The following is a 17129-nucleotide window of genomic DNA, read 5'->3' on the forward strand; positions in this document are numbered from 1 at the left end:
TTTATTTTATTTTTTTTATTTTTATTATTTTATATTTATTTTAATTATTATTTTTATTTTTATTTTATTTATTATTACTTTATCTACTTTCTCTTATCTATTGCTTATTTTAATTTATTTTATTTTATTTGTTTACTTTTTCTTGTACTTCATTGACATTTGTTTATGACTGCTTTTGAGCATTACTTTGGTGTTCTCTGAGAGGTTATTAGGATGGTAAATTCAGTGGTTTTATCTATGGGTTTAACTAAATACAAACAGCTGCATTAACAACATATGCCGCTTTGAGTCACTCTGACTTATTATAGTACCCATTCCAAGATTCACTTTATTGGGCTGTACAGGGTTGAGATTTACATCTGTACCGGTAGTAACGGCAGTTTCGTTTCCGAATTTAGTCCAATAGTGTACAGTGTCACTATGGCAACCTGGTATTTAACATAGCGTGTAGCCGCATGACGTCATCACACAGAGTCGGGTGTGTGCGTCTCAGATGTCCGTCTGGCGGCCACGCTGCTAGCCCAGGTATGTGGTTTATGCGATATGATCACATTGGTAAAATGGCATGTTGTGTGTGATCTACTTTAAGTAAATTAGAGAGTGAGTTACTATTGCGCTACACTGAGTCTTACATTACTTTAGTTGGTGTATGAGCCCCAGACTGTACCAGTAGCCTCATTGTCTTAGTTTGTTATAAGTGGCAATTATGAATACTCTGCCCATATTATGCATTAATAACAGTATTGTCTTATCTTTTTAGAAGTGGCAATTATGAATGGTCTTGTAACTCTGCCCACATTACTTGATAGAGATATTCTTGAGACCAGTTTATTTAATTAGAATTTATATTCATGTTATCCAGGGGGCTGACAATGTGCATATATTTCCACTGTGCACATTATGGTATAGTCACTATTACACTTTTATACAGATACAACACATGTGTTAGGGGACACACAGGTATTTATTTCACATATTTTGTGAGTAGGAGAATCTGTGCTCTATTCTCCTTATATTTCTAACACACCAGTATGATATATTTATCACTACACCTGACTGTCTCTTTTTTTACTCTTGTTTAATTTATATGGTTTTATTTATATGCTGTTTTTTAATATTAGCTTGTACACATGTGTTCCTTGATGTTTTGCTTAATTGATTTTTGAATATGTTTAAATGTGGATAATTTATACTTTCTGTAACAACAGTAGTTGTTACCATATGCATGATTGACGCGGGTCTCATGATTAGAATGTTGTTGAGGATCACTATGGTAACTGTTTTGGCGCAATTTTCACTGGGAGGGGTTTGTTTGGCTTTATATGTTCAGTCACTTGCAGTTTGTTCTTTGAGGAAGGGGAGTGTGTCCCCGAAATGTCACGCTAAATAAAAAATTTTTGATGAAAAGACCAGTAAGTGCCTTCCTCCATCGTGTATATGTATGTATGTATATATATATATATATATATATATATATATATATATATATATATATATATATATATATATATATATATATATATATATATATATAATTTTTTTTTTTTAAACAACATCCAGATCAACCCTCCAAATCGATAACAGCTTGGGTGCAAGGATATAGGTGCATATACAGACAAAAAATGCACTCACAGGGCTTTTTCAAAACATTAAATTTGTTTTTTTTGAAAAAGCCCTGTGAGTGCATCTTTTGTCTGTGTGTGTATATGTATATATATATATATATATATATATATATATTTATATTGCACCGAAATGGAAATTCTGGACCGAAACCGAATCCGAAAATCCGGGATGCACTTGGCTGAAAACCGAAACTGATACCGAAAATGTATTTTTTTCAAATTTATTTATTTATTTTTGCATAATTAGAGGCAATAAAAAAGCCCACACTTTTATTGAAAGTAACACACTAAAATTGGACAAAAAGATCTTAAAACAATAATAAGCTACACAATAATTTTACCAAGAAAAAAAAAAACAGGCAAAAAATGCCATTTTCGGCCAAAATGTTTCTGGAACCAAAATTTTGGTGCATCCCTACTTAAAACAATTATAAATATAAATATACTGTATTATTCTTTATTTAGTTCTATGTAACAGGATCATATTTAACAGGTTTGTTTTTACCAATTATCCAAATAAAGTATAGTCCTAGAAAACTCATTATATGCAGAACAGTAAGTCAAGTAATGAACTTAAACAGCAGCTCTAGGCTAGCATCAAATTTGAAACATACTACACAATAATTTTTCCGAAAATAACAGGCAAAAAAAGCAAAAACCGAAATAGCCAAAAATGCAATTTTCGGCCGAAATTTCGGTGCATCCCTAATATATATGGAAAAGTATAGAAAGAGACAGGGGCACACTTTGTGTAATACGTTCACAATCAGTGTATAAATAACAGTGGGGGAATTATCCGCGCTCACCTGGTGTACCCTCAAGTAGTGAGGTACTATAAATGCACTTCTGTTGTTGTACTCTGTTCCTTTGCTCCCTTTTCGTTTGTCCACACTCCTTCAGTGTTTGGTGTATCTCCAATGGGTCACCGTTGTCTGTTTCCAGTGGTATAGGGAGTAAGGGGATATTATATGTATAGATGTGTGTGTCTAATCTATATCTCTCAATTGATCACACTGTACACTATAATATAACAGAGTTTAAAATCATAGATTTATTTGATAGTTTAAAAAGACACACTTTTCTTTTAAAAGTTCAAGGTGAACAAATATATTTACAATTTGAAAAGCATATATACAGTAATGAGCCGTGATGCAGACAAGTTACTAGATCCTTATACAAAAGGTCAGTTTCCAAGTTCACACTAAATTGCTCCACAAGTAGATAATAGTTCAAATCCAAGATACACAGTTAGGGAGCACCAAAGGCTTAAATCGGAGCTATCTTGCTATATTTTTAGCGTAGCAGCCGATTACCTTATGCAGCTCCGTGTGTGTTGTGCACTCAATGCGTGCAAATGTGATGTGTGTGTGTATATTGCAAAGATAAATTACTTAGGATACAAAAGACAAACTTAACACTATACAGGACTATGAAACACATTTTAAAATACTGAGTGCCCCTATTAGCTACAATTTGACTATGGTCTTACCAATTACCTTTGTTTAAAATATTAAAAATTAGAACAATCATACATCACCAGTTTGAGCCAATTTGTAGTTCAATCTCCCAAAAACTTGTTTGTTTATCCAGCTCACCTCAGAATACCAAAAATGAGTTTTTGCATGTGGAAAAGAAAGGTAGCTATTATGCCTTTTTGTAACTGTATGTAACGCAGCCACAGTTTAGCACACAGAACGCCAGCCCTGAATTTTCTATGCTTGGGGTTTTTATCATGTGATATCGCCCCACCCCTTTTTATTTTGTACCATCATTGGCAAATTGGATAGGCCCTCCGGATCTGCTTTGTGATTGGTCCTTACGGAGCTGAGCATGAATTGGTTCATCTGGGAAGTATCTTTTAATCAGTCAAATCTTTTGACCGTTATACTGGATTTTGGCCATCGGGGGCAGCATGACAAACAGTTTAATTTAATAATTTCTAACATTTAAAAGCATTTCTTTAAAATGTGTAATTTAAAATGTTATACTTTCTTTATATTAATAAGTTACATGTTCAAATGTACTGTATTATGTCACTTTATTTATTATGATTATTTTAAGACCACATGTGAATTTATTCCACTTATAATATATAAAATGCATTTAAAACCATATATTTTATGAAATAACTTAAAATCATAATATCCTCATCCTGGATTCAATTTCCTTCTTCAGCCATCTGCGCAACATCACATACATAGATATATGTGGTTCTCACACAATTATATCTACATTGGATTATTATTCCATACAGATTAATATGTCTTATCTGTATATCTCTTTCAGAGGATAAAATATACAGGATATCATTTAAAATATCAATTATATGTGTACTTCTTAGATGCCTGAAATGAAAGAGATAATTGTTAGAATGCTCATTTTAAATCCTAAAACATTCTATGCTGTGTGTATATATATATATATATATATATATATATATATATATATATATATATATATATATATATATATATGTATATATATATATATGTATGTAAAAACATTTAGAAATTTTAGCTCTCAGGTCTCCATGTTTAATATGTGTCTGAATATACTGTACATATGTGTATCCCACACACACACACACACACACACACACATATATATATATATATATATATATATATATATATATATATATATATATATATATATATACATACATACATACATACATACATACATACATACATACATACATACATACATACTCATTTGAGTATTCCCTTATTTATATAAAATCCAGCTGATTTCACATTGTTATACACTAACAAAATTATATTAATTACTATAAAAAAAATGAATTCAACTAGCTACATTGTAAACATGTGTCTTTGCTGGTCAAACTTTGTCTCAATACACAGCAGGGGTCATTTTATAAGTAGTTGTTAAAAGATATAATTTCTTGAACATGTTTCTAGCTTCAGCAATTTCTCAGACATTGTGTCTGTATAACACTGTATGAGGTTACCTATCCGACAATCCTGTTTTCAGATGCTCTGTTAATCAAGAAAGTGAGATTTCCTGTTTGATCCAAGATTTACAACACGTAAAAATATAGATGGTTTCAGAGTAGAAAGAATGCTTTTAACTTCACACCTCAGCGGGGATATCTTTTGGAAACAATCCTTTGTTCTCAGGTGTGGAATACATAGAATATACAGATGACTATCTTTTGAGGCAATCTGTCTTTTCTTTGAAATGGTCCTATCCTATATCAAGCTATAAACCTCTGCTCTTCCTCAAGATAACTTTGACAACATTTCTTTTTAAGTGACTTTGTGACCCATCCTGTGTATTCAACAGAATTGAGGGAGGATTGAATTTTGGTCAGTCAAAGCATTTAATGTCTTGTAAATGAATGAATCATTTGGTACTGATAGCCAAATATATAATATATATATATTAATCTTCACATATACCTTGACAATGGGTGCATCACCTATAGTTTTAGCCAATATTAAGGTAATATTAACACATTTTAAAATGTTTCAGTGTTTATTGCATAAATGATCATTAAATAAATGTATATTAAATAACGCAATTAATTTGTGCTGTGTATAGCAGAAAATGTTATAATATTAGAAAATATTACACAGCCCCCATCTGGCTTTTTTAAAACGCCCCCCGGCTTCCAAAATTTTCTGTGTGGAACACTGTATTAGTAACCTATTGATTTTCAGTAATACAAATGCAGTAGTGATTTTACCACTTAATTGCCCAGAATGCAGTGCAAGCAAGAGGTTAAATCAATAACATAATATTTGCAGCAGTTTTTTTAACCTTTTGACATTCAAGAACATTCTTATGATGGTTTAACCCTTAAATGTGCGAAGCAAGCAGGTAAAATACCCTCAAGCCCTGACTGAGAAAAACAGTGTGCATTAAAGCCGCTGCTTTCCTCTGTGTTGTGGATGAGCATAGTCTCTTGTTGCTTTTGTATGGCATCTGGGAAGTGACAACTGCATCTTGCTTTCTTTCACCTTTATCCATTTCTCTGTGCAAAAAGGGTAATTAAGAGGCAGTTTCCCATAATGTTGAATTCTAAACCAACAATGGGGCAATTGGGGTTGCAGTTGCTTATTTTACTTACATTCAAGGTGTTAAATCACTGATATGTGTGTTATGAACCACAAGGGACTTAAATCACTGCCTTGGATTTTGGTGATAAAAACCTGCTAATTTCTAAATTACTGTAAACCACACGCAGAAGATGAAGAAAACCTTCTGTAACCTTACAAAATGCTTAGCTGTGTTATTTATTAGACATTATCCTATTTACTTTACAATTCCCCCTACTGTGCACAGAAATCATTTCTTGCCTAAGTTGCCTTCAGGTACCCTGATGTTCATTGTATGTCATAGGAGGAAGTCATTTATATGCTAACATTTAATGGTAGAATAACACTTGAACAAGAAATGAAATGGCAGCCTCTTTTCTGCTCATTTTATATTATCTTATAAATTCTGCTCCTTTAGTCTAACCATTGAAGCCATCTGCTAATTCATGTTATGTTTATATATATATATATATATATATATATATGGCTCATATGTTTGTTTTGTTAAAGTACAATGTCCTTGCATGTAATTAATCACACTGCTTGATTTATATTTAGAACATGAATGAAGCCTCTTCTCTGCTCAGCGCAACCTGCAACACATTTATCACTACACTTGAGGAATGTGTCAAGATAGCAAATGCCAAATTCAAGCCAGAAATGTATCAGTTGCAACCTCATGATTCTCTGGTGTCTGCTGTGTCCCCTTCTCCCATTCAAATGGTACAGTACAAGCAAAATTACTCAAAGCTCCAGTCCAAAATTAAATAGTTTATTCTGCTGCGCATATATTTGTCTGTTGCATGTAGTCAATACGGTTTACCTGTGTCAAACTGTATTTTTAGTTGACACCATTGGATAGACGTCAAACGGTCACATTCTTACTGTTAAAAAAAATAAAAAAAATAAAAAGGTGAAACATGCATGAAAAATAATTGTAGTTTTCTTGCAGACAGGGGACTGTTAACATTTTTTGTGACAAACTGGTTAACTGCACAAACAGTGAAAATCTAAGCAACAACTGCTGTAGTTAATAAACTTGTACTTTTATTGCAATATCCACACACTCCTACCCAACAAAAATATATATTTTATAATAACCTGGAAAGTAAACAATGGAGTTGGACACCCCTGCTATGAAGTCAAGTTTAGCCAATGGGATAGTCCGGCCAACAGACCAATGTATAGCAGCAATATACACATCCACTTACAATAATAAAAAAGACTTAGCCTTTTGTGATTTTAGCCATTTGAAAAGAATCTGCAAGTTTACTTGTGAAGCCATCTCCTAGCCTGTAGTGTTCAAGTGAGTTGAGTTTCCAACATAACCTATTTGATTTCCTTTTCAGCAACAGTAGCGATAAATACATTTTTTTTAAGAAGATTGCATATGATATGGTTTTATGGTATCAATTGCCTCTCTCCTTTGCATGAAGCTGACTTGGACAGTATTTATATGTATGGTTTTTGTTGATTTAATTATTGTAGTGTCAATTTTCACTTCTGCATTTAGGAAGCAGATGGTAGTTCATTTGTGTTTTCTCAGGTCAAGGGAGTACCACAGTATTGAAGTGTTTTTAGGATATGATGGTTAGGATAGACTATGTTGCACCTAGTGCACAAGTGCCCTTACTTGCAGAGATGCGCCATGTTGTTACTATTTTTTTGTTCAGAGGGTCGGTGAGAAAATGTTTAGCAATGTTACTTACAGAATAAAAACAAGCTTTAAATGTGCAATGCTTTAGCCAGAAAAGTGTTATTGTTTTGGCTTAAGGGACATGAACTCAACATTTTTATTTAATTTTATTTCATGATTCATTTTGAAAGAACTTTACAATTTACTTCTATTGTCAATTTTGCTTCATTCCCGTGGTATCCTTTATTGAAGGAGCAGCAATGCAATACTGGGAGATAGCTGAACACATTGGTAAGCCAATAAAAAGAGGCATATATGTACCACCACCAATCAGCCACTAGCTTCCAGCTCCTGAGCCTACCCAGGAATGCTTTTCAACAAAGAAAACCAAGAGAATGAAGCAAATGAGATAATAGAAGTAAATTGGAAGGATGTTTAAAATTGCACGCTCTATGTAAACCATGAAAGAAAAATTTTGGGTTTCATGCCCCTTTACAGAAGAACTTTTTGTAGGTAGGGTTGCCAGGTATCCATTATTCAACTGGACAGTTCGGTATTTCAGAAAGCTTTACAGTAAAATCTTTAGAAAAAAACTGGACAGCATTCATTTGAGTGCTACTCTATTAGTTATTAGCAGCCAATGATGTAAGAAAAACCATTGTCATATATTACTGGCAGTCACAGGGGTGTTACATGTAGCTGTATGTGTAATACTCGCAGCCAGAGGTAAATCATTGATATGAGTGTTACTGAATGCCAAGGGGATAAAATCTCTGCTCAGTTATGAAAAATATGTATTATGGGGTCAAGAGTGCGCCTAAGGTAGAGATTTGTGGTAGGGCCATTTTGTAGCGTGCAGTATTTTTTTTATTTTGGTGAACCGCTGACAACACTAGTTGTATGGGTGGTGTTGCATGTATATCTGCATCTTTACAATATCTGCTCAATTTTGTGCTCCTGTGTCAGACACATACTGTATTCTGTTTGAAGAGAGAGAGAATATCTCAAAGTAACCCCCGAGCCATAGACTGACATGGCTGCTTTAGCAGTGAAGTGCCCAACAAAGGATAACATTCCCAGGTCTTAACTGGCCAGTCACATACATGATCTTTATACATCACAATGGATCTGTAGAACATAATCTGTAAACAAAATGTTTATTAGTGCTGTGTTAGCTCAATACTGAGCATCTAGATATTTATATATATATATATTTATTTTAAAATGCAGATAAAATGTTTTATTGACATAGGTGTGTGTATGTATATTGACATAGGTGTGTATTAGGGCTGGGTGATATGGGCAAAAAAATCGCGATTTAATTGAGATTTTCTTATAAATTACTATATCGCCTTAATTTTTCATTAAAAAATCTTAATGTACATGTTTATCAATGTCTAATACACTCTTGGAGCATAAAAATACAAACCACAAAATAGTTAAAATAAAATTAGCTGCCTGTGCTGTGGTTACATAGTAGCCACTAGCCAGTTCTTAGGTCTTTTGACACACAACATTGTGATGTTTTCTTGGACAGTCTTCCTAACTGTGGTGTGATTAACATATGAAGCAGTGTAAGCATGGAGAAACCTGAAAAGTGCTGACTTTACAGCAATATGACTTGTAAAGTTCTGTATATTAATATAAGTGCAGTAAAGTGAGTACAATTCACACACTACTGCATGTGTTATTCATTTTAGATGAGTGACTGTCCAGGCAAACATGAGGGATGTGGCATTGACAAGGTCAATCCTGACATCCTGCAGCCGGTCATATTACATTCATTTTTACAGCTATAGCTGTAGTACAGAACGCTAAAAAGTAGAACAGTTATAGTAAGAGTACAATACATAATACAAACAACTGAACTCAACACACACAGAGCTAATTGAAATGAAATTAGCTGGCCAGTTCTTACCACATTGTCCTTTGTTTTCTTGGGCAGTCAGTCTAGCTGTGGTATGAGTAACATATGAAGCAGTTTATGCATGGAGAAACCTGCAAAGTGCTGACTGTCCAGCAGCATGATTTGTGTTGTGTTTCTTAGTACAGTAAAGGTAGCACAATGCTCACTGCTGCATGTGTTAGTTATTTAGCTGAGTGACTGTCCAGGAAAACATGGGGGATGTGGCATTGACAAGGTCAAAACTGACATCCTGCAGCCTGTCATATTACATTCATTTTTACAGCTATAGCTGTAGTACAGAACACCAAAAACAACAGTTGGTCTGTTCTTACCACATTGTCCATTTTTTTCTTGGGCAGTCAGTCTATCTGTGGTATGAGTAACATATGAAGAAGTGTATATGGATGGAGAAACCTTCAAAACCTGATTTGTGCTTTTAAGTGCACAGTAAAGGTAGTACTTAGTACAACACACACTGCTTCATGTGTTAGTCATTTAGTTGAGTGGCTATCCAGGAAAACATGAGGGAGGGCTCACCAAAATGCATTAATGATTTTTTATTGTTGCAGCACTAGCCTAGCAGCAATGATAAAGAAAACAAACTGACTTGTATTGCAGCTTACAATAAAAAATTATTAAAAAAAAAAATTCTTAAAGAAAATATTTTAAAAAATTAGTTGCATTGCAGCAGCATCCATCCATAAAGAATGACAAAATAAAATTTTTATTAAACAAAAAATACTTCTTTGGGAACATAAATGACAGATTATTTTTGGTTAATTATAAAATCATATTTGTGTTATGGTACACTTCTGGACTGCAAAATGGTATAATAAGGGTAATGGTAATGTAAATTTAAAATTAACACTTATAATTAGAGGAGAAATATAATTAAAAAAAAATATTGTTGTGCACTGCACCACTTACTGTATGATGATTGATGCTCTATCTTCTGGGAATCTACACATGACACAACTAAATTATATATTAAATATAATCATTAAATTTATCATCTATCTAGTAAGTAACTCTATACCATCCTCTATAATCTATCTACTAGTAATAGTATATATTATTTATATATATTTTTGTAACATCATGAAAATATTGTTTACAATTCACTTTACAATACATCCTACAAGCAACCCTTAATGAACATATATAAATACGTTTTATTGTAAAATGTAATCAAAATCAATGTTATGCGTCACAGAGGTTTAAAAAAAAAAAAGTCAGTAAGACACTAAAGTTTTTGTACAATCCTCACTTTATTGCTCACAACTTTGAACTTTCCCACCGCTTGACAACTGCCACACTACCGCTTGACCACCACCACACCACTCCCAGATGAATGCCTGTTGCTCCCACACACTCTGCAATCTCGGCAATAATGGCCGTTTCACAGGCATTCTCAGGTCTGCCCATGGCCGCACACTGGTCCGCCTCTCATCCTCCCTCTCCGCCTCCTTTTTTATGACGAACATAGAATTTTTTTGTTTTGCAAAGAATCGCGTACTCTCGCTGGTTTTTAAATCGCGCCGATTAATCACGGTTTAAAACCGCAAATGCGATTAATCGTGCAGCCCTAGTGTGTATATGTATATTGACATATGTGTGTGTATATGTATATTGACGTGTGTGTATGTATAGTAGAAATAACAAGCCATATACACACTGAAAAGTCCAGCAGCCCAAGAAAATGTCATTTTCTTTTATATGTAGATAAATATCCACTGCCTTGTAGTGCACAAAGAGTGTTTCCTGCCCTCCAGTGAGGTGCCTATACCAGGTAGCAGCTGATAAGCGATATATCTAGTCCGGTCATAAGGTGTGATTTACAATATAATGCCAGCCCCCACAATCCGGTCCAAATAGCGGTGAACAATGTTCCTACCTTGGGCCCAGGGCGATTCCCTGCTGTGTATGGAGCGGCTGTCTTCCGATAGAAAACTTTTCGTCCTTCTATACAAAACGCCACTTCTCGGCGTGAAGTCTTCTGTGTAAAAACACACCCTCTTTCAGACGTCATCAGTAGCTGCTGCGCGATAGGCCAAGATCTTTGTCTGTCACTCTTGGCAACCAACGAGGGGGTAAGGGAGGAGGACACAGCAATATCCGTGCCTCTGGTGTCCGTGCTCACTTAAAGCGGATCTAATGAACGATATATGCAAAAGAAGGTGATAGGAGCACCGGTCACAGATGTCAAGTAGCTTTTATTCCATAACAACCGCTACAATGTAAAAAGCTTAGGTCGTAAGCTCAACAAAATTGATGAAGATGGTTCATAACAAACTTGAACCTCGTCAAAAAATATAATAGCAACATGTGTCTAGTGTGAGATACAATATGTTGGCTTGACTACTAGGGAGGCATGGTCCAGAATAAGGGAACACCTGTTGAGCATTAGAACAGGCAGATCCAGTGCCCCCCTGGTACATTTTGTACAAACACATGGGAAGAACACCGATAGTTTCAGGTGGACTGTAATAGAAAAGATACCTTTACCGATTTGAGGAGGAGATAGAGAGAAACTTTTGGGTAAACAGGAGGTGTTCTGTATCTTCAAGTTGAAGACCAGGACACCAGGAGGATTACATTCCACCTATGACTTTATAAATTTTTGGTAGAATATAATTCCTTTGTACCCAGTATATTACCTAGTATATTACATTCATATACATGAACATTTCTCTTCTCTATCAATGATAACATTATTTTATCCTAGGAATAATGTAACTTATGACATTCAGTATTATCTAGACATAATAGCTATTGGCCAATATTGGTCTACTTTTTTGGGGGCTCATACTTTGCACACTTAAGAATTTCAGGTAGCTTTTTGCATTAATTATGTTGAAACGATGTATGAACTGTTTAACGCTGAATATATTATACATTACCTTTTAAAAGTATAGGAATAGTAATATCTGCCTTGTTGATTTATACTATAGGTATGTAAAGTAGTATGCATTCTTTGTATATAGTGAATTTTTGGTATATAATCGATATAGATGTACAATGTATTATGGGTTACCAGCCAGATAAGGGGTTTGTTCAGAACACACTGAGTATTTAAATTAGGCAGAATATGTACTATTTTATTGTAAAAATGATTATATATCTGTCAGTGTATATATTTTGCTATTATATCATTGGTTAATATTGGACCAATGGGAGGACAGGAAGCCCTTTAAGAAGGGCGGTTGTTTTTTACATTTTTTATCAGCTTAGACTATAGCCACGAAACGAAATGCGGCAACTGTTTATCCTTCCTCCCATTTGGATTTCCAATAACATGCTGACTGTTTGCTATCATGTTTTTTGACGAGGTTCAAGTTTGTTATGAACCATCTTCATCAACTTTATTGAGCTTACGACCTAAGCTTTTTACATTGTAGCTGTTGTTATGGAATACAAGCTACTTGACATCTGTGACCAGTGCTCCTATCACCTTTTGCATATATTGTATATGTATATTGACGTGTGTGTGTGTGTGTTTATATGTGTTTTGAAATATGTGTGTTTATATGTATATTGACGTGTGTGTGTATATGTATATTAAGCAAGAAAAAAGGAAATCAGGTCCGGGAGCGTCAGTTAAAAAAGTAATCCTTTTATTTGATGAACAATTTAAAAGTCACAATATACAGGATAGCAGGACACACGTGTAGGCTGTGGTTGTGAGATCAGCTGACGCGTTTCGGCAGTTATGCCGTAGTCATAGCTCATATATGTATATTGACGTGTGTGTGTGTATATATGTATATTGACGTGTGTGTGTGTGTGTATATGTATATTGATGTGTGTGTGTATATGCATATTGACGTGTGTGTATATGCATATTGACGAGTGTGTATATGTATATTGACGTGTGTATATGTATATTGACGTAGGTGTGTGTGTGTATATGTATATTGTTTTTGTATTTTATTGTACCCTATTGTATCAATGCAATGTTTTGTGGACCCAGGACATACTTGAAAACGAGAGAAATCTGAATGTATCCTTCCTGGTATTTTATAAATAAATATTGACATGCGTGTGTGAATGTATATTGACGTGTGTGTATATGTATATTGACGTGTGTATATATATATATATATATATATATATATATATATTGTTGTTGTTGTTGTTGTTGTTTTATTGAGGTAAAATGATTCCAATAAACAAATAACACAAGAACAACATGTGAAAATAGATGCAAGCAAGTGGTCATGCATAAATATACCGAACAACAATACAACCTTCACCTAGAGTTATTCGATATTTCAACCTATAAACAAGACCTCAATTCGGATTTTGATATTACGACCTGGGTGGGATAGTCTTTTACACAATTGTAATTATAACATTGTTATTATCGGGTAAGTAAAAAGGGGCCAGAAGAATGAAAGATATGCTGAGGAGGCATATCCAGCTAGATGTATCAGTGCTACGTGTACAATTCTCTGCGTTTTATTGTCTAGGCCCAATTCGGGCCGGGCTCAAGACCTGGGGGGAAAAAAAGGGAAGAATGGAGTATAACCAGAGGGGGAGGGTGTTTATATTATAGATGGAGCCAGTCACTCCAAATCAGCCAGTATTGATCTATAGTATCCTGCATTTTATGCACAAATCTTTCCATAGTTCCAAAGTGAGTTATTAATTCTCGCACCCCTGAGAGGGAGGAAGGTTGGGGTTGCTTCCAGGTTCTGGCTATGCACAGTTTGACTGCTGCCATCACATAGATAACCATTTTCTTTGTGGGAACAGAGAGTTTTTTGTCAAAAGTATGAAATAAGGCTAAATGAGGTGAAAGTGTTATATGTATATTGATAGAGTGCAGAAAGAAGAGGTAGACACCAAGCTGTGTAGAAGGCAAATATATATATATATATATATATATATATGCGATATCGCCAAACAAATAATCACAGGAACTCCGGAAGTGACAGTCACTAGTAATGGTTCAAAAACCAGTAATGTGATGCTCCAAAACAGCTCCACCCCCCCCCAACCTCCAAATAGCTGGGAATAAGATACCTGTCGCGTCTGCACATACTCCAGGACAGCTCAAGCTCCGGCGCTGTACAGGGACCTATAATACATTGCAATGGTCCCACAGCTTCTATCCAGCGATCCTGTAGTGCACGCTTCCTCACTGCACCAGACTGAGGCTCCACCTGCGGCGGCGGGGGGGGGCTCCAACGGAAATCCTGGTAGACTGCAAAACACCCGGCCAGGCGGGTACAGCGGTTCCTGAACTGGTGGCAATAGATGCAAAAAACTGGATAGGAACCGCTGTTTAAAAGAATATAAATTTTATTTAGAACATATATTTAAAAACAGATAGCATCCAAACAAAAAAGGGCGGACAGGACTGCTAACATGTTTCGTCCCAATTGGCCGTAATCATAGCATGAGGATCTAATTGCGGACATCAGATTTAAAACAAGTGTAATAACAAATGATTGGTTAAGAACAAAAAGACGCCCATAAAGTTTATGCAGGTACTTATTAACCCTATGCACACAAAAACACATTTAAACACTGTATGTGAATAGGAAAACCAGAGAACGAACATACAAACATCCTATATCTAAAAGGAGTATCTATACTAAGTGGAATGTCTCTAATCAAAAGTTAGTTATGTGCTTAGTTAAAATAACTGGCTTACCATGTCTTAAGGACCGTAAATACAACAATAATCACATTAATGAGGCCAGGAAGAAAGTGCAGATGATACCTAGGGCTTCACAGTAAAACAAAATCTAACTTTCAAGGTGTCAATTTTGTGACTACTTATAGTGACCAGTACTCTAATATTTGCAGCATTATCAAGAAACATTTTCCTCTGCTGGCAGCAGATGATCAATTGAAGGATGCAGTAAAGAAAGGGATTAGGTGTAGCTATAAGAAGAGTCGTACTTTAGGAAACATTCTATCTCCCACCAAGCTGAAACAGGTGGATAGACCCCAGAGTTCATGGCTATCCCATAAAGGGATGTACAAGTGTGGGCACCGCAAATGTCGCCCATGCGATTATGTACAAGTGACAGACACATTCACCTCAGTGGTGACAGGAAAGACGTTTGACATAAAGAGTTGTATGAATTGCACTCAAACTGGTGTTATTTATTTAATAACTTGTATTAAGTGCAATTTACAATACACTGGTCTCACAACCAGGGATGTCAATACACAAATTAGGGAGCACATTTCCTCAATGGAGAGAGGGAGATCCACTTCCCTATTGGTGGAACACTTTGCTACGGTACACCAGAGCAAACTAAATACTTTTAGGTTGGTTGCCATTGAAAAAGTGGTTCCTCCCAAGAGAGGAGGGGATGTTGACAGCATTTTGGCTAAACGTGAGGTGTTCTGGATTTTTCATCACCAGGGCACCTCACGGTTTAAACTCGAGATATGACCTCATTAATCTTTGGGAATAAATATATATTTCTCCAAAATTGGTGTGTCCGGGCCACGGCGTCATCCTTACTTGTGGGAATATTCTCTTCCCCAACAGGAAATGGCAAAAAGCACAGCAAAAGCTGCCCATATAGCCCCTCCTCAGGCTCCACCCCCCAGTCATTCTCTTTGCCGCTCTGAACAAGTAGCATCTCCACGGAGATGGTGAAGAGTATGTGGTGTTTAGTTGTAGTTTTTTATTCTTCTATCAAGAGTTTGTTATTTTAAAATAGTGCCGGTTTGTACTATTTACTCTAAAACAGAAAAGGATGAAGAGTTCTGTTTAAAAGAGGAGTATGATTTTAGCAGCAGTAACTAAAATCAATTGCTGTTCCCACGCAGGACTGTTGAGCCCAGAGAACTTGATTTGGGGGGAACAGTTTGCAGACTTTTCTGCTCAAGGTATGACTAGTCCATTTTCTAACAAGACTGTGTAATGCTAGAAGACTGTCATTTTCCCTCTTTGGGATCGGTAAGCCATTTTCTTAGACTCATAACAGAATGAAGGCTTATTAATGGGCTATATACTGGTTGACACGCTTGTGGGCTAAATCGATTGCTTTATTCAATATTTATATGAGATTTGAAGTGTTTTTAAAAAACCTTAGAATTGGGGAACGTTTTTAGGCGCCAGGCAGTTGTTTAGACACCTTCCCAGTCAGGAAGGGCCTTTCACTATAGTAGGCAGAGCCTCATTTTCGCACCATAATTGCGCAGTTTCTTTTGAATGCAGTGCATGCAGCTTTATGTGAGAGGGTCTGGTGGCCATTAGAAACGTTCCTGGAAGGCTTATTTTGGTGTCGTATAACCCCTAAGGACAGGTGAAGCCGCAGCAAACGCTGTGGCTGGGACTGTAGTGGGTTAAAATTGCTAATTGATAAAACAACTCCGGTTTCCTCATTTAAGGGGTTACAAGCTTAAAAATTGGGGTGCAATACTTTTAAAGCATTAATACACTAGGGTGCAAATTTGGTAAAGATTGGATATTTCCTTCATAGTTTTTCACACATTCAGAAATAAAGTGTGCTCTGTTTAACATTTAAAGAGACAGTAACGGTTTTGTTTAAAAACGGTTTTATTGCATTAATAGCCTGTATAAGCCTGTCTAACATGTCTGTACCTTCAGATAGAACATGTTCTGTATGTATAGAGGCCAAGGTGGTCCCCCCTTCAAATGTATGTGATAATTGTGCCATGGCGTCCAGACAAAGTAAGGACAGTACTGTCACATTTAATAAGGTTGCCCAAGATGATTCCTCAAATGAAGCTAGTGGGGATAGTTCTTCATCCTCTCCTTCTGTGTCAATACCAGTTATGCCTGCGCAGGCGATTCCTAGTACAACTAGCGCGCCAATGCTTGTTACTATGCAACAATTAACGGCTGTCATGGATAATTCTATAGCTAATATTTTATCCAAAATGCCAGCATTTCAAAGAAAGCGTGATTG

The 17129-nt window shown here is 35.6% G+C and overlaps 1 protein-coding gene and 1 long non-coding RNA gene across 2 annotated transcripts in view; one reads left to right on the forward strand and one right to left on the reverse strand.

The window, feature by feature from the left end:
- Positions 1-17129, forward strand: part of PLEKHA3 (pleckstrin homology domain containing A3) — a gene marked incomplete in the record, with an annotated part of 130049 nt that overhangs the window by 85151 nt on the left and 27769 nt on the right. Inside the window, 1 exon segment of the mRNA XM_053698510.1 lies at positions 6245-6409. Coding sequence (XP_053554485.1) covers positions 6245-6409 — 165 coding nt within the window.
- Positions 6445-9356, reverse strand: LOC128645488 (uncharacterized). Its single transcript, XR_008400122.1, has 2 exons — positions 9241-9356; positions 6445-6570 (listed from the first exon to the last, which is right to left on the reverse strand). It is a non-coding gene; the product is annotated as an uncharacterized LOC128645488 (long non-coding RNA).

This window comes from Bombina bombina, chromosome 1, assembly GCF_027579735.1.
Source record: "Bombina bombina isolate aBomBom1 chromosome 1, aBomBom1.pri, whole genome shotgun sequence".
Taxonomy (NCBI): Eukaryota; Metazoa; Chordata; class Amphibia; order Anura; family Bombinatoridae; genus Bombina; species Bombina bombina.